Source organism: Antechinus flavipes, chromosome 3, assembly GCF_016432865.1.
Source record: "Antechinus flavipes isolate AdamAnt ecotype Samford, QLD, Australia chromosome 3, AdamAnt_v2, whole genome shotgun sequence".
Classification (NCBI taxonomy): domain Eukaryota; kingdom Metazoa; phylum Chordata; class Mammalia; order Dasyuromorphia; family Dasyuridae; genus Antechinus; species Antechinus flavipes.
The window spans coordinates 426,280,357-426,301,310 of record NC_067400.1 but is presented as its reverse complement, the minus strand read 5'-3'; the positions used below and the strand labels follow the sequence as shown (position 1 = coordinate 426,301,310).

The following is a 20,954-nucleotide window of genomic DNA, read 5'->3' as shown; positions in this document are numbered from 1 at the left end:
ATTTATAGATATAATGATGTATGATTATAATTATATAAATATAATTATATTGTATTATAAAATATAAGTTAAAGTAATGGAAATAAATATAAAAACTAAAAGTAATATGGAAATATCTATAAAATTATGTATATAAATATACATATAGTACAAATATATATGTATACATATATATGCACATACCTCTAAATGTATATGTGTGTGTGTGTGTGTGTGTGTGTGTGTGTGTGTGTGTGTGTGTGTATGTGTGTGTTCAAACTGGAAAACCAATGTTACGAAGCAGGGCAACATTGTTCTGCCTGAACATGACATATATATGTTTATAGATTGATATATTTTCAAGTTAAGTTTATAAGAAGGAATGAAAACAACTTTAATAATAGAAGGATCCTGAGAGGTCAACTAATCTCTGCCTGTCATTTTAAAGATTAAGAAGATGAAACCCAAAGATCTTAAATTTCTATAATTTCTATAATAAGTTGAACTATTTTAACAAATAAATTAAATCTCACCCTGCAATCTTTTAACAAAAATAAAATAATACTGGTTAGCAAATAATGGGCTGAATCTGGCTTCCACTTATGGCATAAGGTTAAGAATAAAATTTTATTTAAAAATATAAAAAACTTTCTTGGCTTACCAGGTATAGTAAAACAAGAGCTGGGCAGACCTTGATCTAAATAAATGAGGGAATTAATTTTCCCTCTATGGCTATAGTAGCTATGTCACATTACATTATTTGGTACATAGTGGGCACATAATAAAAATAATCAACAAATAATTGTTAAGTGGTGAATTCCCTATGCATAAATATTTTTTTTGGACAATAACTCCTATGATCTTGATTCTATTTTTAAAAAAAATCCTATATATCCTTCCTCTTTGAAACCTGTTCTTCTAATATCTTTGATGCATGGGATCATGCCAAGTTTTCTTTTAATTCTTTGCCATAAATTTCAAGGTAAAGTTTAATGGCATCACTATTATATTATGCCTAATTGCCAAACTAGTAATCTTATTGTGCAAATTTACCACTTTGAAAATACAGAAATTCTGGTGTTAATTTGTGGACTTTTTGTGGCTTTCTTGAGCTACCAGTGGAAAAGTCTGAAAACTCAGCACACAGTACTCACAGCTGTGAGTAAGAATTTAATTTATATCCTCTGGCATGTTAGAACAATGTAAGGATGAGAAATTGGTAAGAGGGATACATTACTATGAAAGTTCTTCAGGGATTTTGAAAAATATGTTTCTATAGTATAAGTTCTAGTATATTTTACCAAACTGGAAAAAATCTGAGTATGAATCCAAGGATAAGTCTACCTGGTTAATTTTGAAGAGATTCTTGAACAGAAATTTGGCCACCAGGCAATAAACTGTCTGAGTGAGGTAACCAAAAAAAAAAAAAAAATGTAAAAAATGTAAAACAGTTCCCAGTCCTAGTGGTAGTATGACAGAAGAGCAAGAATAGAGCTAAGAATATCACAATTTACTTGGCAGAAATGTATAAAGACATTCTTGCTGTAAACTTCCACTCATGTATATGTTAAAATTATAAAAATTAAACATGATTCTATGATCTATGAATTCAGAAACAATTATGCTTGACAAATGACTAAGAATCAACAAGATGCTAGGAGTAAAATGGGAAGACATAGATGTATTAATGAGATCACAATGGATCTGTGGAGATAACTCAGCAACCAAAAGCATTCTCAGGTCTTCCTGACAAGTCCAGAATGCTCCACAATGCCACTTAGCTCTCAAACACGTGGGATAATCTTTGGAAACTTGGATGCTGGGGTGCATATTGGTGATGATTGTTGCTGTCTTATATCTATATCTATTTATATCCATATCTATCTATCTATCTATCTATCTATCTAATGAATAAGGGATAAATGATAATTTGATAACTGCCTTGCCTAGAGATGAGATGGGATGTATGCATATGTGTATTTTATGTGTGTGCATTATCCTGAGTTCATAACTCTAGAGATTATTGATTCTTCCTACATATTATGAATTTCTTCTTAGCTGCAGTTTAAAACATGTTTTTATTCATTTTTTGTCTTATTAATTCTTAAAATTTCTTTTGTATTTTCCCCAATTACATATAAAAACAATCTTCAACATTTCTTTTTAATGTTGAGTTCCAAATTCTTTCCCTCTTTCTTCTCCCATCATTAAGAAGGCAAGCAATTTGATATAGGTTATATATGTGTAGTTATTCAAAATCTATTTCCATGTTAGTTATTTTGTGAAAGAAAACAACCTCCCTTTACTCCCCCCTCAAAAAAAAAAAACTCAGGAAAAATAAAACAAACAAGTATACTTAATCTGTATTGAGATTCTATCAGTTTTTGTTTTGGCGATGGATAGCATTTTTTATCATTAATTTTTCAGAATTGCCATTAGTCATTATCTACTCATTTCCCTTTGCATTTGTTCATGTAAATCTTTCTAGTTTTTATTTTCTTTCAGAAAATCCTGCTTGATATTTCTTATATTGCAATAGTATTCCATCACAATTATATACCATGCTTTTTCAGGCATTCCCCAATTAATGGGTATTCCCTCAATTTCCATTTCATTGCTATCACAAAAGAGCTGCTTACATATTTTTGTATAATTTCTCTCATTTTTAACATTATTATAAGTCTTTTGAAATTTATATTTGAAAGTCAAATTTTTTGTTCAGTTCAGACTTTTTCATCAGAAATGATTAAAACTCCTCTATTTCATACTTTTTTCCCCAAAAAGGATTACACTCAATTCTTCTGGGTAAGTGATATTGTAATCCTAGCTTCTTTCCCTGTAGATAGGAGTGAAGAACCTTTTTCTGTCAAGAGCCATTTGGATATTTTTAAACATCATTTGTGGGCCATACAAAATAATCAATTTTATATAGAAGTCAAGTCGTGGGAGATTGTTGTACCTAGCTTTCAACTTATCAACACCTGTGATGACCTTAGCAAATCATTTTTCAGGCTTTTTACAGTCTACAGGCTGGAGGTTCCCTACCCCAGCTCAAAAATATAGTATTTCAAGTCCTCTGATTTTATAATATAGAAGGTGCTAAATGTTGTGTTATTCTAACACAAATAACCACAATAATTGAATTGTTTCTTTCTAGTTGTTTGTAATATTTCCTCCTTGACCTGAGAATTCTGGAATTTGGCTGTAGTATTCCTGGGAGTTTTCATGTGGAGAATCTCTTTTAGAAGCTTATCAATGGATTCTTTTAATTTCTATTTTACTCTTTGGTTTTGGAATAATAGGTCAGCTTTCCTTTATGCTTTCTTGAAATATGGTGTACAGGCTCTTTTTTGATCATGACTTTTATGGAGTCCATCAATTCTTAAATGATCTCTCCTGGATCTATTTTTCAAGTCAGTTGCTTTTCCAATGAGATATGTTACATTTTTAAAATCTTGATTTTTGTTTTACTGCATCTTGATGCCTCATGAAATCATTAGTTTCCACTTGCTCAAAGCAAATTTTTAAGGAGTAGTTTTTTATATATCTTCTTTCTTTTACCAAATTCTGCTTTTTAAGATGTTATCTTCATTGGGTCCTTGTACAACTTTTTTACACTTTGTCTACTGTTTTTCAAGATATCTTTTGTGCTTCCTTTAACAAGCTGTTAACTCCTTAAATTTTCTTTTCAATTTTAATTTTTTTAGATTATACGTGCATATTCATTTATTCACTCATCCACTCATTCATTCATTTATTTGCTAAGGTAATTGTGGTTAAGTGACTTGCCTAGGCTCATACAACTAGGAGGTGTTAAGTGTCTGAGGTCAAATTTGAACTCAGGTCCTTCTAATTCAGGACTGCTACTCTAGTCACTGCACCATACAGCTGCTCCTACATTTATTTTTTATGTTGACAACTTTTTAATGATTATTTTTGTAACAATCTCATTTATTTTTCTAATTTTTCTTTAATTCTCTTATTTGATTAAAAAAACCCTTTTTTGAGGTCTTCTATGGCCTGAGTCCAATTAATTTTTTTTCTTTAAGGTTTTGGATGTAGCAGTTTTAACTCTGTTATTTTCTTTTGAGTTTGTATTTTGATCTTCCTTGCTATCATAATAACTTTAAGGCTCTTTTTGTTGTAGTTTTCTCATTTTTCCAGACTCTTTCTTGAATTTTAACTTGATATAAAAGTTGGACTCTGCTCCTATGGTAGAGAAGGCACTATCCCAAATTCAGTTGTTTTTGTGCAGCTGTTTTCAGATTTAATTTTGGGAGGCAAGGGAGTGTCCGTAGACTTCAATTTTGCAAGAAGGTGTGATCTAAGGAAAGGTATGTTTACTACTTTCCTGATCTTTGCAGTGGTCTGTTGGGTGATCATAAGAAATCTTTTCTGCCCTGAACTGTGACCAATTCTCTTAAGCCACAAGCTCTGGTGTGGTAATGCTCACCTTGAAATTGGACTGTGACACAGATCTGAGTAAGAAAAATGAAACAAAGTTCTTTCCCCAGTGCCAGAAAAGGGACCTTTGCAATCTTCTTCTGACTAGTTGTTTGACCTCTTAGCATATGTGGGTTAAAAGTTCCTGAAGGAGTGGCTGCTTCTTCAGTCACCTTCAGGGCCTGTTTCTGTTTTGCTGAGGTGCCTCCCCACCGATGTTCGCTCTGCTCTTACCCAGCATGATAGATTTTTGCTGCTAACCTACTAAATTATCTTGGGCTGAAAAAGTGTATCACTCTGACCTTTTGTGAGTTCTGCTACTCCAGAATTTGTTTTGAGGTGTTATTTAAAATTGTTTTGAGAGGAATTTGAGAGAGTTCAGGAGAATCCCTGCCTTTTCTCTGTCACATTGGCTCTGCCTTCCTACTATTTTACTATTAAATCATGCTCTAAAATTCTCTAGTAAACACTCACATTTACTAAGTATCTACTGTGTCAAAAGGGCTACAACAATCCTAAAGTAAAATTTGGAGATTATAAGAGACTTGCTCATTGTCACATTGCATTAAAGGTAGGATTTCAAGTCCAACACTTGATATAACAGTTCCAATATATCATAATGATTCTTGATATTCACATTAACATTTTTTATAAAAATAAAATATAGTATCTTTTACCTTTCAGTAACTTAGCACACAGATTCTGTCCCTTTCCACTGGTACCACTGTAATTAACTTCCATATCACTTTATACCTAGACTATATATATAATTTTCATGTTTATTTTTTTCCTAAAATGCTATCTAGTACTTAACATTCTCCCATTCAAAAATCTTCAAGAATCCTCACTGTTCAAAAAATAAAATACAAACTGGCATTTAATAGTATAAACTCAGTCTAAGAGTAAAGTTATTTCCATAATTAACTACCCTGAGTTCATGACCTAGGCATAAAGAATGAGATTATAAATAAATTGGAAGAGCATAGGATAGTTTACCTGTCAGACCTGTGGAAGAGGGAGGAATTTATGACCAAAGAAGAACTAGGGATCACTATTGACCACAACATAGAAAATTTTGATTATATCAAATTGAAAAGTTTTTGTACAAACAAAACAAATGCAAACAAGATTAGAAGGGAAACAGTAAACTGGGAAAACATTTTTACAATCAAAGGTTCTGATAAAGGCCTCATTTCCAAAATATACAGAGAACTGACCCTAATCTATAAGAAATCAAACCATTCTCCAATTGATAAATGGTCAAAGGATATGAACAGACAATTCTCAGACGAAGAAATTGAAACTATTTATAGACATATGCAAATATGCTCCAAATCATTATTAATCAGAGAAATGCAAATTAAGACAACTCTGAGATACCACTACACACCTGTCAGATTGGCTAGAATGACAGGGAAAGATAATGGGGAATGTTGGAGGGGATGTGGGAAAACAGGGACACTGATACATTGTTGGTGGAATTGTGAACACATCCAGCCATTCTGGAGAGCAATTTGGAACTATGCTCAAAAAGTTATCAAGCTGTGCATACCCTTTGATCCAGCAATGTTTCTACTGGGCTTATACCCCAAAGAGATACTAAAGAAAGGAAAGGGACCTGTATGTGCCAAAATGTTTGTGGCAGCCCTGTTTGTAGTGGCTAGAAGCTGGAAAATGAAAGGATGTCCATCAATTGGAGAATGGTTGAGTAAATTGTGGTATATGAATGTTATGGAATATTATTGTTCTGTAAGGAATGACCAGCAGGATGAATACAGAGAGGATTGGCGAGACTTACATGAACTGATGCTGAGTGAAATGAGCAGAACCAGGAGATCATTATATACCTCAACAATGATACTGTTTGAGGATGTATTCTGATGGAAGTGGACCTCTTTGATAAAGAGAGCCTTAATTGATCAAAGATGGACAGAAGCAGCTACATCCAGAGAAAGAACACTGGAAATGAATATAAACTGCTTGCATTTATGTTTTTCCTCCCGGGTTATTTATACCTTCTGAATTCAATTCTCCCTGTGCAACAAGAAAACTGTCCGGTTCTGCACAAATATATTGTATCCAGGATATACTGCAACCCATTCAACATGTAAAGGACTCTTGCCATCTGGGGGGAAGGGGTGAAGGGAGGGAGGGGAAAAATCGGAACAGAAATGAATGCAAGGGATAATGCTGTAAAAAATTACCCTGGCATGCGTTCTATTAATAAAAAATTATTTAAAAAAAATAACTGCCCTGCATAAAACTTCCTCTCCAATCAAATATTCCATGCACATTCTTCCCATTAAAGTGAACATTTTATATAGACAGTAACTGTCTTTAGTTTTGTTTTTATTTTGTATCCATGGTAGAGAGTATTGCTTACAAATAAAGCATGTCCTTCCCTCCCCTTTGCAGTCAATGACTCAATTCCACATTTTAATGCAAGGAATTATTATAACTAATTTTCCTGGAAAGAGGTCATTATTTATGCAGACAACAGTAAGAAAAAAGAGGAGGCAGATGAAGTTATTATGATGGGAAATGCTTCAAAAGCAGAAATGATTAAATAAGAAAATAATTCTCATTGGAAAGATATTAAAAAAAAGAGGCCAGAGCTTGTCAGGTCAAAAAAAAAAAGGAATTAGGAAAAAGAAATTATGAAGATAGAAAAGGGAAGGAAAGTAGAAGAGAGATTAATAAAAAAATGAAGATCTAGGAATCACCGACTAATTTCCCACTTGACCTCTAATCACATAGTGGGTTCTCTCATCAATTAGTCTTTCCTGTGGTAACAATTCCAATATTATAAGATGTATCCAGGATTTAATGAACAATGGGTGTGAAAAAGGGGATAACATAATAACATTGCTACAAAGAGTAAGCAAATATTTCATTCTGAATCATTTCAAATTTGATACACATTAACTATGCTATAAATATGTAACTAAGTATGAATGTCTTTTAAATACTGGTGATGTTGGTTAATGTTATCAGCAAAATAGAATAATTAGAAAATTTGGGAAATATAATTTCTTTGCCATCATACATTTTTGACGAAAATAAGTATATAATTCCTATTATAATAATAATTTGACCCTTCACTTGTAATTTAACTATCAGGGATGATAAATTACTTTAAATAAAAAGATGAATTACAAGCAATAGCCAACCCATGCAAATGTTGGGTAAAGTTGGTATTCACATATTAACATAGAAGCTCAAAAGTTAAAATGTACTTGGGAAATGTAAACCATAGATACTTTTACTAAGGGCTAACAAAACTTAAGTCAAATCCAATTTAAAGGCACAATTAGCTTTGAAAATCAAAATAGAAGAATCTAATATTTTCCTGTTATCTTCTCTGATGTGAAGATCACTGTTCAGTTTTTAATTCCCTAGTTTTAGACATGGATACTTTCCTCATGTATTTCCCTTCTCACTTAAATACTCACAAATTCAACATTCTTATTTTTCACTTTTTTGCAATTAGAATTATAATTAAGTTAAGTACTCTTTTAAAATATATTATTTCCGTGTATATAAGAAGGTAATATAAATGAATGAAATAACATTTACTTTTACTCATTCTCACAAATAATTTAAATAAGTAATGAGCCTTTTAATGAGAATGTTTCAAATGATGATACACTAAATATATTGAAGATTTTAAGCTTACTTATATGCACATATGAATATACACACACATATATTACATACATAATGTATATATAAAGTGTCCTGAAAGTTTTAATTAAGTTTTAAGCTTTTAAAACTTCACTAAGCCTTTTGGGATACCCCATCTATACATACTCACTCATTTAGGACAATGAAAAAATGCTTGGAATACTTATCTTCTTTTTCTGTTGATTGAAATTATCTATGATGACACCAATGAAGAGATTCAAAGTGAAGAATGACCCAAAGATGATAAAGATGACAAAATAAAGATACATGTAGAGGTTTGCTTCATATTGAGGCTGATGACCTATCTATAAAATTAGGAAATAGAGACACTAAGTATGAATAGTAACTTCATTTTATACAATGATAATTGGCAAAATAATTCAAACAATACTCTTTTGGAGGTTATAATTCTGCTTTGACACACAGAGATTAGCATTCTGCCTTGGTTTAATTTTAAAATTCCAAATTCTTGGCTTTCAATAGTCCTATAAACTCTGAACAGACAAATGGCATGAAGCTAGAACTATATATGCTATCAGATCTAAATGATAAATAAATAAATGATCTGAAACATGATTTTAATTTGAATTGTTATTAAACAAAATCTGCCTAGGTAATAATTTTTAACATCCTCAGTGTCCTTTTATTTAATTACAAAAAAAAAAAACATTGGAAGTTTGAGGATATGAATTCTCCAATTTTCCATGCATAAATACTCTCCTGTTTAATGTAAAAAAAAAAAGTTTGTAGACTTTCACATGGTACAAGTTGGATTTTTAACTACATGAAAAAATACATTATGGCAAAAGGAATTCAAATGAGTTCTTATTAAATCACACCAGAATCTCCATTTTTTTTTTTTTTGAAAATACAATATCATATATCTGTGTAAGATAATTTAGTCTATGGAAAGCATGTTTGTTTCTTTATTATGCTGAGTCATTTAATGGAACAGAGTCCTTGTAATAATGCCAAAGCCTAACAAAGGGTCCTTAGCAAATATCTTGGAAAGCAATTAAGATATTGTAGTTTTAATTAATAAATTGTCCAGTACTTACATTAACTGAATCGACAGCCGCATACATAATATCCATCCATCCTTTAAATGTGGCCTGTCAAAAACATGCCATTCATTAAATTTGGGTTTGAAGCTTATAACTTAGAATAAATAAAAATTTTAATGTAAGATATTTAAAATTCTTTCTTAATAAAATATTGATCAGTCTAGCAACATTTCAAAATAGTTTTAATAATAAATGTTCATTTTATTGCTTTCTCCAAAATTCATTGTTAAATTAAATAGTTAAATTTTTATAATATTCCTACTTAAAATCTATTACTTTAATTCCATAATTATTTGTTAACAGTGGCAATATATTTTATTAGGGAAAGAGAGGAAGAACTTTTTCCCCACTCCTGCAGAATACATTGGACCTCTGAGCAACTCATTTCCACAGTCACTATATTCCATTAGTCCTACAAGGGGCGTGTGTGTTTGTGTGTGTGTGTGTGTGTGTGTGTGTGTGTGTGTGTATGTGTGTGTGTTTATGTTTGTGTAACTGGGGTGGGTGTCATGGACATCAGTGTGATGAGAATGAAATGAATTATGAATTCCTGTTTTTATTTTCACCCTTTCCTCCTTTTCCTCCATTCTAACATTCCTCACCTTTCCACATCCAACCCCCACCAACTTCCATAAATGTTTGAATGGTTGTTGAATGAATTGGAATTAGTTGAATGAGGGGTCAAAATTATGTTCAATACTGTCTTCTAAACAGGGATCAGAGGAGTTTTGGTTAAGAATATGGGAATGGAATAGAGAAGTGGGGGAGAGAAAAACTATCTATACAATCTAAAGAAACTTGCATAGGCTTCCTATCAAAAAAAGAAAAAGCCCAAATAAATAAAATCCCAGAATTTTCCTACCTAATATTTAAAATATAACAATTATAATTTCATTTCTTTTGACTAAAGTAAAAAATGGGTCTGAGCTATTTACAAAACATCAGATAAATTCCTGGAAAAGATAACATTAATTTTTATCAGTGGTTTAGATAGTAGTGTGAAAGATATGAACTAATTCTATGAAAAACTATTAAAGACTATTATCCCCTTGTCAAAACCTGCATTTAGAAAACAATCTGTTCATAGTTCAGTGGAGAGTCAATTATTTTTTCCCTACTATGGACATAAAAATGTATATTCAATAATTTATCAGACCTAGAATGGAATAATAAAATAACACTACACCTATATCAATTTTACTTTGAAACAAACAACACAGGACAAATATATTAATATCTAAGCTATGCAAAAAGCCTGTAGAATTCATGCTTGTGCCATAAAAGGGAGAGTATTTTCAATAATCACAAAAGCTATATTAAAACATTTCTCTAATTTCATTTTAATTTTAATTTATAATCAAGCTCACTAATTTATAATTAAACAAACTTAAATAAAATGACCTATTGAAATATTGATATATTACACAATACAAATATATATTATTTTTAAAAGTGTCACTTACAACTTGAAGCAGAGAAAGATAACCAATGCCAACATTATCAAAGTTCACTTTCACATTTTTCCACCGGACATCATGGCTACTATTCATGAGTTGTTCACACTGCTCATACTTCTCAACCATGCTTACAGGAAACCTTGTGGCATCTGTGGTGTTAATGCACTCAAAGAACTTGCCAGCAAACAAATTTACTCCCATAATGCTAAAAATTAGCCAGAATATGAGGCAGACCAGAAGTACATTCATAATGGATGGAATTGCTCCTAAAAGGGCATTCACCACCACCTACCACATCAAAAATAAATAAATAAATAGATAAATTTTAGTCATCAATTTATCATTCGATAAATATTTATTGGGCACTAATATGTTGTAGGAGCTATACTACGTATGGGTATATAATCGTACAGAATGAAACAATCCCTCAGTAATAAGATATCAAACAATGACAGCATCTTATAAATCAAATGAAGACAATACAAATGAATCAGTATCCCAAATTTTGTATTACAGAATCAGGACATACAGCTATTAAATGATGATATCAACCAACCAAGAAGACATATTATGTGCTTAACAATATGCTTAGTCAGTACTGTGCTAAATGAAGTAGAATAAGCATTTGGTCATTCCCTGAAATATACAATGAAAATGAAGATAAATGGTACTCATGGACAACAGGTGAAAACAAAAAATGATGAATGGTATTTAAAGTTCTTAACAGAACTTAAATGAAAAAATGGATAAATAAACAAATAAATGGAAACCTGGTATTTATAAAGTGAAATCATATATTCTGCATACACTTGAAAAGAAAAAATAAATTAAATGAAATATAGTATGTCAATTTAAATAATGTAATAAATCATAACACAAAGGCTATACAATCATTTTTTAAAAAAAATTAATGACCTGAGGATTGTCAATATTTCACATATCTTCAAATATCAAAGTATTGTAGGTATTTTTTTTAATTTTGAAGGTAAGAAATTCTAGGTATAATGGAAAGAACATCATTCTTGATTTAAGTTAGGAAGATTAGCATTCAAAGCCAATTTCAGACACATATCAGCTGTATGACCAGGAACAGGTCATTTAACTTTTACCTGCTTCAGTTTCCTTGTCTGTAAAATCGAGATGATAAAATTATCTGCTTCACAGGATTGTTGTAAGGATAAAATAAAATAATATGTATAGCACTTTGCAAACCTTCATGCTCTCTATAAATTCTCTATAAATTCACAATGGCTCAGGCTTCCTGACAAGATTAGGAAGCTTATCATATATAGATTATATGCAAAATTAAAAGAAAATCATGAAAAGATTTGGTTCATATTATAAAACGGGATGAACAATCTGAATAAAAAAATTATAAAGCTTGGAAATAGATTATGAGGTAGAGTTTCTAATGATCATTTCCATTGCTAACTTGTTTATGTCCTATTTAAGATACACAGTAGTAGTAATAGTGTAGTGATACTGGTCAACCTGCTTCACTGGCACTATAAGACTAGAGGATCATCAGACAATTGGCATAGATGAAGGAAGTTCTTAAACAGGATTAAAATTCACTGATAAAATCACAGGAAAGGGCCCAAAGCTATGATTATAAAGTACTTGTTTATGCTTGTCCAAATGGGACTATACTGTTAATGTGATTCAAGGACAAAGATGTCATAGCTTGAAGGGACATGTGGATTAATTTAGTTTAACTTTATCATTTTACTATTAAAAAATATATAGTACAGGGAAGTTGTGAATTGCTTGAGCTCAGACAACTAGCTGATTGTAGAACTAGGTTGAAACTTCTGGTCTCTATTCTGAGTCTAGTGTTATTTCCATTATACCAAATTAAACTTTTGAGATTTAATAATAAAAAATATAAAAATTGAGGAAGAGCAAAGTAAAGCCAGTCACCTAGAAAAACAGTATGATTATCATATTATTATATATCACTTTGCTAATGGGTTTAATATATCAGTATCATATAAAACAAAGCTCATCAGAATTATATGCAAAGCAATGATAAAACTAGTAGTTTGGACCTTGCTACAGTGATAATTTTGGTATGACTGTTATAGGATGCCTTAAAAGATAAGATCATTTCATAATATGTTCTTGCTAATTAAATCTTTTTAAACAGGGCACAGGACAGCCTGTTACTTATTAAAGAATGCTCAAAGGATTTAGGGTAGTGCAAAGAATAATGGCGAACTACCACAAACCAAAAATACTTTTAAAAACTCCATCAACAGCAGAATCTGTCTTACCTAACAGAATTATAGAAACTACCAAAAACTAATGAATACAACAGAAACTTTTGACAGTTGATAAAATTATATAATTGAAATTATATGTGCCATATTTCAGTGCAAGTTATGGACTATCAAAATATATTAAATACATACAAATGTGACTTAAATATATACTTCTTCCAGAGAAGTGAAAGTGAGGAAGCTGCCTTGATAACCAAAGTGACTTTAAATATGAAAAATGGGACCTATTATGAAACTAGAGAATCTATACTCGCCAGTTTAGTAGTATGCTCATACTATAATTTTTTTGACATATTTGAAGAATAAGCTATTCTGGAATAAAAAAAATCTTTTTGGCTAATTGAATGTTGTCAACGTTTTAAGAACCAAAACTTAATTCTGTAAAAGGTGATGATAACAATAACTCACCTCCAAGGGTTGGTGTGAAGATCAATGTGATGTATTTGCAAATCCCAAAGCACAATATAAAGGCTAGTTTTTTTTATTTTATTATTTCAAAACTTTTAGATTGAAATCTTTCCAAAATATATTACTCATTCTCCTGCCTATGTAGCCATGATATAAAGATTATAATAGTCTATGATTGGTAGTTCACCATAATCAATATTATAAATTAGTTTCCAGTACTATAATTTGCACATTGGCTTGATTTGATAGTATCAGACATAGCAAGAGACAGAACTTACTTTTAAAAGTCAGCCTTCCAGTTGGTAATTCAGCCTTAAAATCATGGTTATCTTTTAGTCTTTTTTTCTCCCTCATAGGCATTTCTAATTCCCATCTAAGTTCCTTAATACAGGGTCTGTATATTTATCATCTTTGTACCCCAAGTGTCTAAGAGAATATCTTGAATATAATAGGAAGGTAGAGCAGTGACTACAGCACTGGCCCTGGAATCAGGAGGAACTTTCATTTCAGAATGATAATAAAGGGATTATATGATAAATGCCATAAGAAAAACACACAAAAACCCAATATACTATGGCACTACAGAAGAGGAGTTTCACTCTCTTTGGGAAAAATAGAGAGTTTTAGTGGTATTTCATCTCAATTTTTATATCTCTTTTTTAAGCCTTGGTTTCTTCATTTGTCAAATGAGGCATCTAAATGGCACAGTGAAGAAAGGGCTTCATTTAGAAGAAGTTGGAATTTGGAAGACTTGGGTTCAAATTCAGGCTTACACAAATCACTTAATCTATCTCAGGCTTTGTATACTTATTTACAAAATGGGGATGATAAAAATAGGATCTATATCTCAGGGTTGATGTAAGAAATAAATGAGTTAATATATATGCTTCACAAACCTGAAAGCACTGTATCCATTCTAGTTATTATTACAGTTAATAATAATGCTGCTGTTTCTATTACTACTAAAATGAGAATAATAGTAATAATAATACCAATCTCACAGAATTACAATGAGAGTAAAAAGAGATAAAACCTTTTGCAAAGTTTAAAGCAGTTTGACAAGTATTAATTATTATTTGTAAATTATGATTGAGTTTATTCAATTCATTGAAAAAAAGATATAAATCTGAAAGTATAAGGAAAAATGGGGAAAGTTTTCATGCAGCAATTGAGTAAACATTGAAAGGAAAAGGGTGGAAAATCATGATTTAATATTGAAAGAGGACTTTAAAGATCCTTTAGTCTAATACCAAAGTTTTATCAAAAAAAAACAAAAAAACAAAAAAACAAAAAACCCCAAAACAAATAAAATAAAAACAACTGAGGCCTATTATGGTTGATATTTGCCAAATGTCATAAAAATAGGTGGTAGCTAAGCTTGGATTTGAACCCAATTCCTGACTCCAAATCTACTTTAATACCCTTAAAAAACCTAACGGGTGTCACTATATTAAAATAATTGATGTTCATGATAATGACCCATCTATTCAAGAAAGACGAAATTATAATTCACAGGCTATTTAAGAAGGCTGAGAAGTAAATAGATTCTGGACAGATTTCTACAAGAAAAAGATGAAAAAAATTGAAGCTATTCAAACATTTAAGTGGAATTTATCTAGAAAGTCACTTATGTAGAATATTTCATTCAAAAATTTGCCAGATAAATGACATGGTACATACAACATTTGCAGTGATTTTGATGTGAGATGAGCAATTATCATAAAAAAAACATTAGGAATTTTACACAAACACATATTTTTATTCACATTTTTATAGTTTCTTCTGAATAATACTGAAGAATACTTCATGAAATTAATTATTTTCTCACCCTCATTCCTTCAAATCGAGATAAAGCACGGAGTGGTCTTAAAGCTCTTAATGTCCGGAGGGATTTAATGGGACCAAGGTCTGAATATCCAAGAGTACTGGCTACAAGTGTAATTATAGATACCTGCCAAAAATTAGGGAAAAAAACCAATAACAACAAAATCTCACATTTATTGTGTTAAACTCCTACATAAAATTTAAAGTTATTATATAAGAACTACTTAATAAATAACCAAATCATGCAAAGTACATGCTTATTGCTTCAGAAAAGACATATAAAGAAATTTTTTTTTGAGAAATGCTGTTAAAGAACAAATTACATTAATGAAAAGTTTTGCCTATATTATTTAGAATTGCCAGATAAACATAGATAAACTTAAGTCATATATGTAGTAAAAAGAGATCTGGAGATATTGTTAGAGGCAGGAAGTATGACAGTTACTACCTATGAACCATAGGCAAGTTACTTAACTTCTTTACTTCTTTTCTACAAAACATTCACTAGCAGATGTACTACCCAATTCATAGAGTTTTTGAGAACACTTTGTATATCTGAGAGTGCCATAGAAATATGAATTACTTTTTATTGAAATTGATTTGTAGTAGCATTTGTAGAAATTTGTTAATTGAAAGTTGTTATTAGAGACCCAATATTGTAATTAAGATCAATTTATAATGAAACCATATGAAAGAAACACCAGACTATGCTCATAGTTATGTAAAGTTAAGCCAGTACCTGTACATAAAGCTTCCACTGATGAAGTCTGAGCAAAATACACATATTATTGAATGATACTTAAATGGCTTTCTGATTTCTACATTCTCTTATTTCCCTAAATGATATAATTTCAACTTGGCCTAAATTTATCTTATAACTTTTCAAAAACTAATATCCAAATAAATGCTTCCAGTTATCAATAATTAATTAAGAGCAAAGAGTCAATTAGATCAATAAGAGACTACAATTTAATTGATGTTTCATTGACTATAATTTAAGCAGGGGTGTTATCTTCATAACACAAATGGATATAAAGCATTATGCAAACCTTAAAACATTATATATGTGCCAGCTATTATTATTAGTCACCAGGCCTGCAATCTAGTGACTTCATTCCTAAAAGCTTCCAATGAATTCCTATTAAGCTTAAGAAATGTTTGTAAGTAATAGAGAAGTATACTGGCAAATGTTTAACAATCATGGAACAAATTGTTTCTTCAAAACGAATGAATGCAAATATACTTTTATATGCATTAAATCTAAACAACCAACAAAATAACAAATCAAACCCTCATTGATCAAGATTTATGATTTCTTTTTTATATCTTGTATTTTCCCTTCTATCCTTTAATTTTCAATAGTACTTTATTTTCCAAATATATTTAAAGATAGTTTTCAACATTCATTTTTGTAAAACTCTGTGTTCCAGATTTTTCTCCCTTCCTCCCTTACTCTCCCCTTCCCAAGACAGAAACCATGATTTATGGTATCTGAAGCATATGCCCATACTGAAACTTTAACAATCAGGTACTGTAAGTAACATAGAGTGATTCTAGAGCCACCTAAATTTCATTGAATCCTTCCTTCCTTCTTTCTCTCTCTCTCTCTCTCTCTCTCTCTCTGTCTCTGTCTCTCTATGTCTGTCTCCTTCCTTCCTTCCTTCCTTCCTTCCTTCCTTCCTTCCTTCCTTCCTTCCTTCCTTCCTTCCTTCCTTTTTTTCAGAAGCAATCAAGGTTAAGTGACTTGCTCCTTCTCATATATCTAGTAAGTGTGTCTGAGGCTGCATTTGAATTCAGATCCTTCTGATTCCAGGGACAGTGTCCACTTGCTGCCCTTAGCTGCCTGAATTTAATGCTAATGTTATAAAACTCTAGTGTTTAATATTCTTAATGAACATGGGACAGGAATTTCTTAATATATTCAATTATGTTAATATCATGCCTCAAAACAGTTTTTTTTCTTTTTATCCTTCCCTCCCCTTTTCCTTCACATCTAGTCAATTGCCAAGTCCTTTTAATTGTAATTCCACATTTCTCATGTCTTTCACTAGTTTAAACCCTCTTTAAATGCTATATATTATTATCCATCTCCAGTTTCTCTTTCTGCACGTTTCCCACACAAATGCCAAAAAATGTTCCTTATACAACAAATCTGATCATTTCACTCTCCCTCTCAAAAAACCTTTCCCTATTTGCTTATGGGGTAAAAGATAAACACCTAAGCCCAAATTAAATGTAATTTCAAACTATTTTTTAAAATCATTTCACACTATTGCCTTTTCATAGCACCAAACTGGGTGGCTATTATGTGTTAATCCCATCCTCCTCTCCCACCTCTATGTGTCATTGGAGGATATATCCATGTGTAGAGGCTGGATTTAAATTCGGATTAAAAAGAAAGCTTGTAATATAGACGTAACAATGGGTAAAATGTCATTACAATTGGATTGGAACTATACTCTAATTGTTGAGATAATGATGGAAATTGGCTACAGTTAAAACTGAAAAAAGTTTTTTGTAAAACCAGAATTGTAAAGGGCATCTAGGTGGCATAATGGAAAGAGCACTGACCCTGGAGTCAGGAGGATGTGAGTTGAAATTTGGCCCTACTTATGAGCTGTGTGATGCTGGGCAACTCACTTAGCTCCAAATGTTTACCAAAAAACTACTAGAATTAAAATGAATTGTTATTAGGAAAGCCTACCAGTGGAAAACAACTTTCAAAGTCTGAACAAGTAAGTAGAGTGCCCCAACCCCACCCCAGACTTGATCCACACGCTAGATTGTAGGTTTCAGGAATTTTGATTATTCTTACATTTTGTCTTCATGATCTGTTTTCCAGATCAGTTATTTTTCTTATGAGATTTCTCACATTCTCTTTTATTTTTTCATTCTTCACATTTTGTTTTATTATTTCTTGGTATCTTATTTCCCTTTGGCCAATTCTATTTCTCAAGTAGTCTATGGATCTCCATTTCTAGTTAGTTGACTTTCTTTTCATAATCTTGTTTTTCCTGGATTGTTCATTAAATTTTTTTTCCTTTCATCTTTCTCATTTAATTTTTAAGTCTTTTTGAGTTTTTTCGAGGAATTCTTTTTGGGCAGATGACCATTTGACATTACTCTTTGGGATAGAAGGGGCTTTTTAGTAAAATTCAGTATTCTCCTTTGAAGACAACCCTGGTCTTTTCTGTTCTTATAGTAATGTTCTATGGTTGGGTTCTTTCTCCTTTCCCAGCTTATCTTTACTTATTTATTATTTATAAGCAGTTTGTTAGTATAATCACTTCTAGTCCTGGGATACGGATCTTAATTCCTCATCTAGTTCTCTCCTCTATCCTGGAACTACAATGAAAAACTCTGCCCTCCTGTAAGTGTCCAAAGCCAGCAGTGTTCCTGCCCCATTTCTTCTGCACTCACCAGGCTTGTGCTGGTTCCTTCTTATTCAAGACTATTTTTCCAGCATCATACATGGGTCTGGTGTCCCTTATCATCAGAGTCTTCCCCCATTCAGAATTCAGAGGCCTGACTCCTCAAACTGTTAGGAGATGAAAATTCCTATGGCTGGGCAGTAGGTTGCCTCCAAACCCAGCTAGTTCCAGAGCTTACAGTTTGCTATTTCAGTGGAACTAGCAGGGATCTTTAGACTTTACTATGGCCAAGTCTCTGTCCTGGTATAGTTCTTTGGATCTTCTCCAATTGTCCCAGAAGGACTACTGCTCTAACCCAATACTTTGTTTTTATCTGCTTAACATCCTTCCTGAGGCAACATTTTGTTGTCTTTGTGGAGAAGATTTAGAGAACTAAGAATTTTCTGACCTATACTACCATCTTCCCAGAATCCTCTTTTTATCCAAGATGTCTTACGTATATCTTCTATTGGTTCTTCTCATGACTACCTCTCTAATCCAATACCTTCATTACTTCATATATGAAGTAGTTTCTTAAATTTTTTTCTACATTTCTATACCTCCTTCATTAAATCCATCCTCCATATAACTATCAGGTTGTTCTTCCTACAGGAGAGAACTGGCCATGCCATCTTCTTATTCAAGAATTTCCAGTGGTTCCCTAGTTTCTTCCAAATAAAAGTCATTTTTTTTGTTTGCTTGTTTTTGTTTTTGTTTTTTGGCTTGGAATTCAAAGACATACAAGCTACTTCTCTCTTTCAAGAGTTCCATTCTCCCACCAAATTTCTAACTTTATACCACTATTTTTTGCTACTGTCTCTGGCTATTAGATGTTCTATTTCCAAATCCTCCTCTCTCTAATTAATCTTTCAATTTCTAAACAACATATTCTTCTTGAAACTCATCCTAATCTTGCCTCCTCGAGACTCTTGAAGTACTTTATTAGCATATCTTTTATGCACTTCTCATTTTTCTTTTTTTTTTTTTTGGGGGGGGAAGCTATTTGTTAGGCATATCCTTAGTCTCCTACTAGAATACAAGCTTTTGAGGGAAGCTGCATACTTAATAAAAGTTCTGCTGATGGAGGCATCTGGTTTGGTATTTAAGTGAATAACACAGAAAGAAGTGCTGCAATTTGATTATGAAGAAAGTATTAAAAAGTGAACTAGACCATTTAGTTTCTTGTGCTCACAGATTAAAAGTCATCTGGTCAATATACTCTTTTTACAGATAAAGAACTGAAATTTTACCTGAGGTCACAAAAGTAATAAATTGCAGAGATGAGATCTGAACTGAGGTACCCTGACCTCCAAGAACTCTTTGCGCTTCACCTTAATGCTTCTCAATGTATGGGGTAAATTTTTATAGGAAGTAAAGAATTATAAGTAGAACCATTAGCACTCACTGCAGAACATAAAAGTTTGTTATCACTAACCAAAAGATTTTTCAAAATATAGGTCACAAAAATCTAAATATTGTGACATCACTAATATGTGTTAAAAATCAGAGTTCTGGAAGAGGGAAATCAGAAACATAAACAAAATAGATGACATTCCTCTCCCAGTTATTTTCATAATATATAAGTATAAATGTGTCACTAAGAGACTAGCTAAAGTAGAAAAAAATCTTAACTATAGTTTTGATTATTTTATATTTATGTTTTCATTTTATAGTTCTATATAGTTATTCTATAGGGTTGCACATATTTGTTTAAAATGTCTAATAATATTCCTTTCTTTTTTTTTTTTTAATAATTTTTTATTGATAGAACGCATGCCAGGGTAATTTTTACAGCATTATCCCTTGCATTCATTTCTGTTCCGATTTTACCCCTCCCTCCCTCCACCCCTTCCCCGAGATGGCAAGAGTCCTTTACATGTTGAATGGGTTGCAGTAATAATATTCCTTTCTTTCTCCACTGTAATGTTTGGTATAATCAACCAATGACTAAATTCTAAAGTTATTTGTATGTGATAGATTTGTTTACACATTGGACACAACTCTTTATAAGCCTACACACACAGACATGTATATGTATATAACATGTATATACATACATAATTTTAGAATTTAGCTATTGGTTAACTATATCTCTTTGTATTTATACACATACATACAAACTGTGTTATAAAATATATGAGATAGAAAATGAATCTCTATTTCTATTTAGAAATGATGGCAGGACACACACACACACACACACACACACACACACACACACACACATATATAAATAAACAAATATTTCCAAAACAGAAAAATATATTCAAGATAACAAAATCAACTTTAAAGCAAAGGAAGTGGCTAGTAGAGAATATCCTAGATTTAGAGTCAGGATAATCTTAGATTAAACCCTATCTCAGATACTTACTAGCTGTATGACCTGGACAAATCATTTAAGTCTAT

At 31.6% G+C, this 20,954-nt stretch overlaps 1 protein-coding gene and 1 long non-coding RNA gene across 2 annotated transcripts in view; one reads left to right on the top strand and one right to left on the bottom strand.

Moving 5' to 3' along the window:
• LOC127554589 (sodium channel protein type 9 subunit alpha) overlaps positions 1–20,954 on the bottom strand; it is a 193,673-nt gene that overhangs the window by 11,760 nt on the left and 160,959 nt on the right. The window contains exons 21-24 of the mRNA XM_051986236.1: positions 15,143–15,265; positions 10,634–10,915; positions 9,161–9,218; positions 8,274–8,407 (exon numbers count right to left, since the gene is read on the bottom strand). Of these exons, the coding sequence (XP_051842196.1) occupies positions 8,274–8,407; positions 9,161–9,218; positions 10,634–10,915; positions 15,143–15,265 (597 nt within the window). The remainder of the gene's footprint in view (positions 1–8,273; positions 8,408–9,160; positions 9,219–10,633; positions 10,916–15,142; positions 15,266–20,954) is intronic.
• LOC127554591 (uncharacterized) overlaps positions 1–20,954 on the top strand; it is a 157,774-nt gene that overhangs the window by 79,325 nt on the left and 57,495 nt on the right. The window lies entirely within an intron of this gene.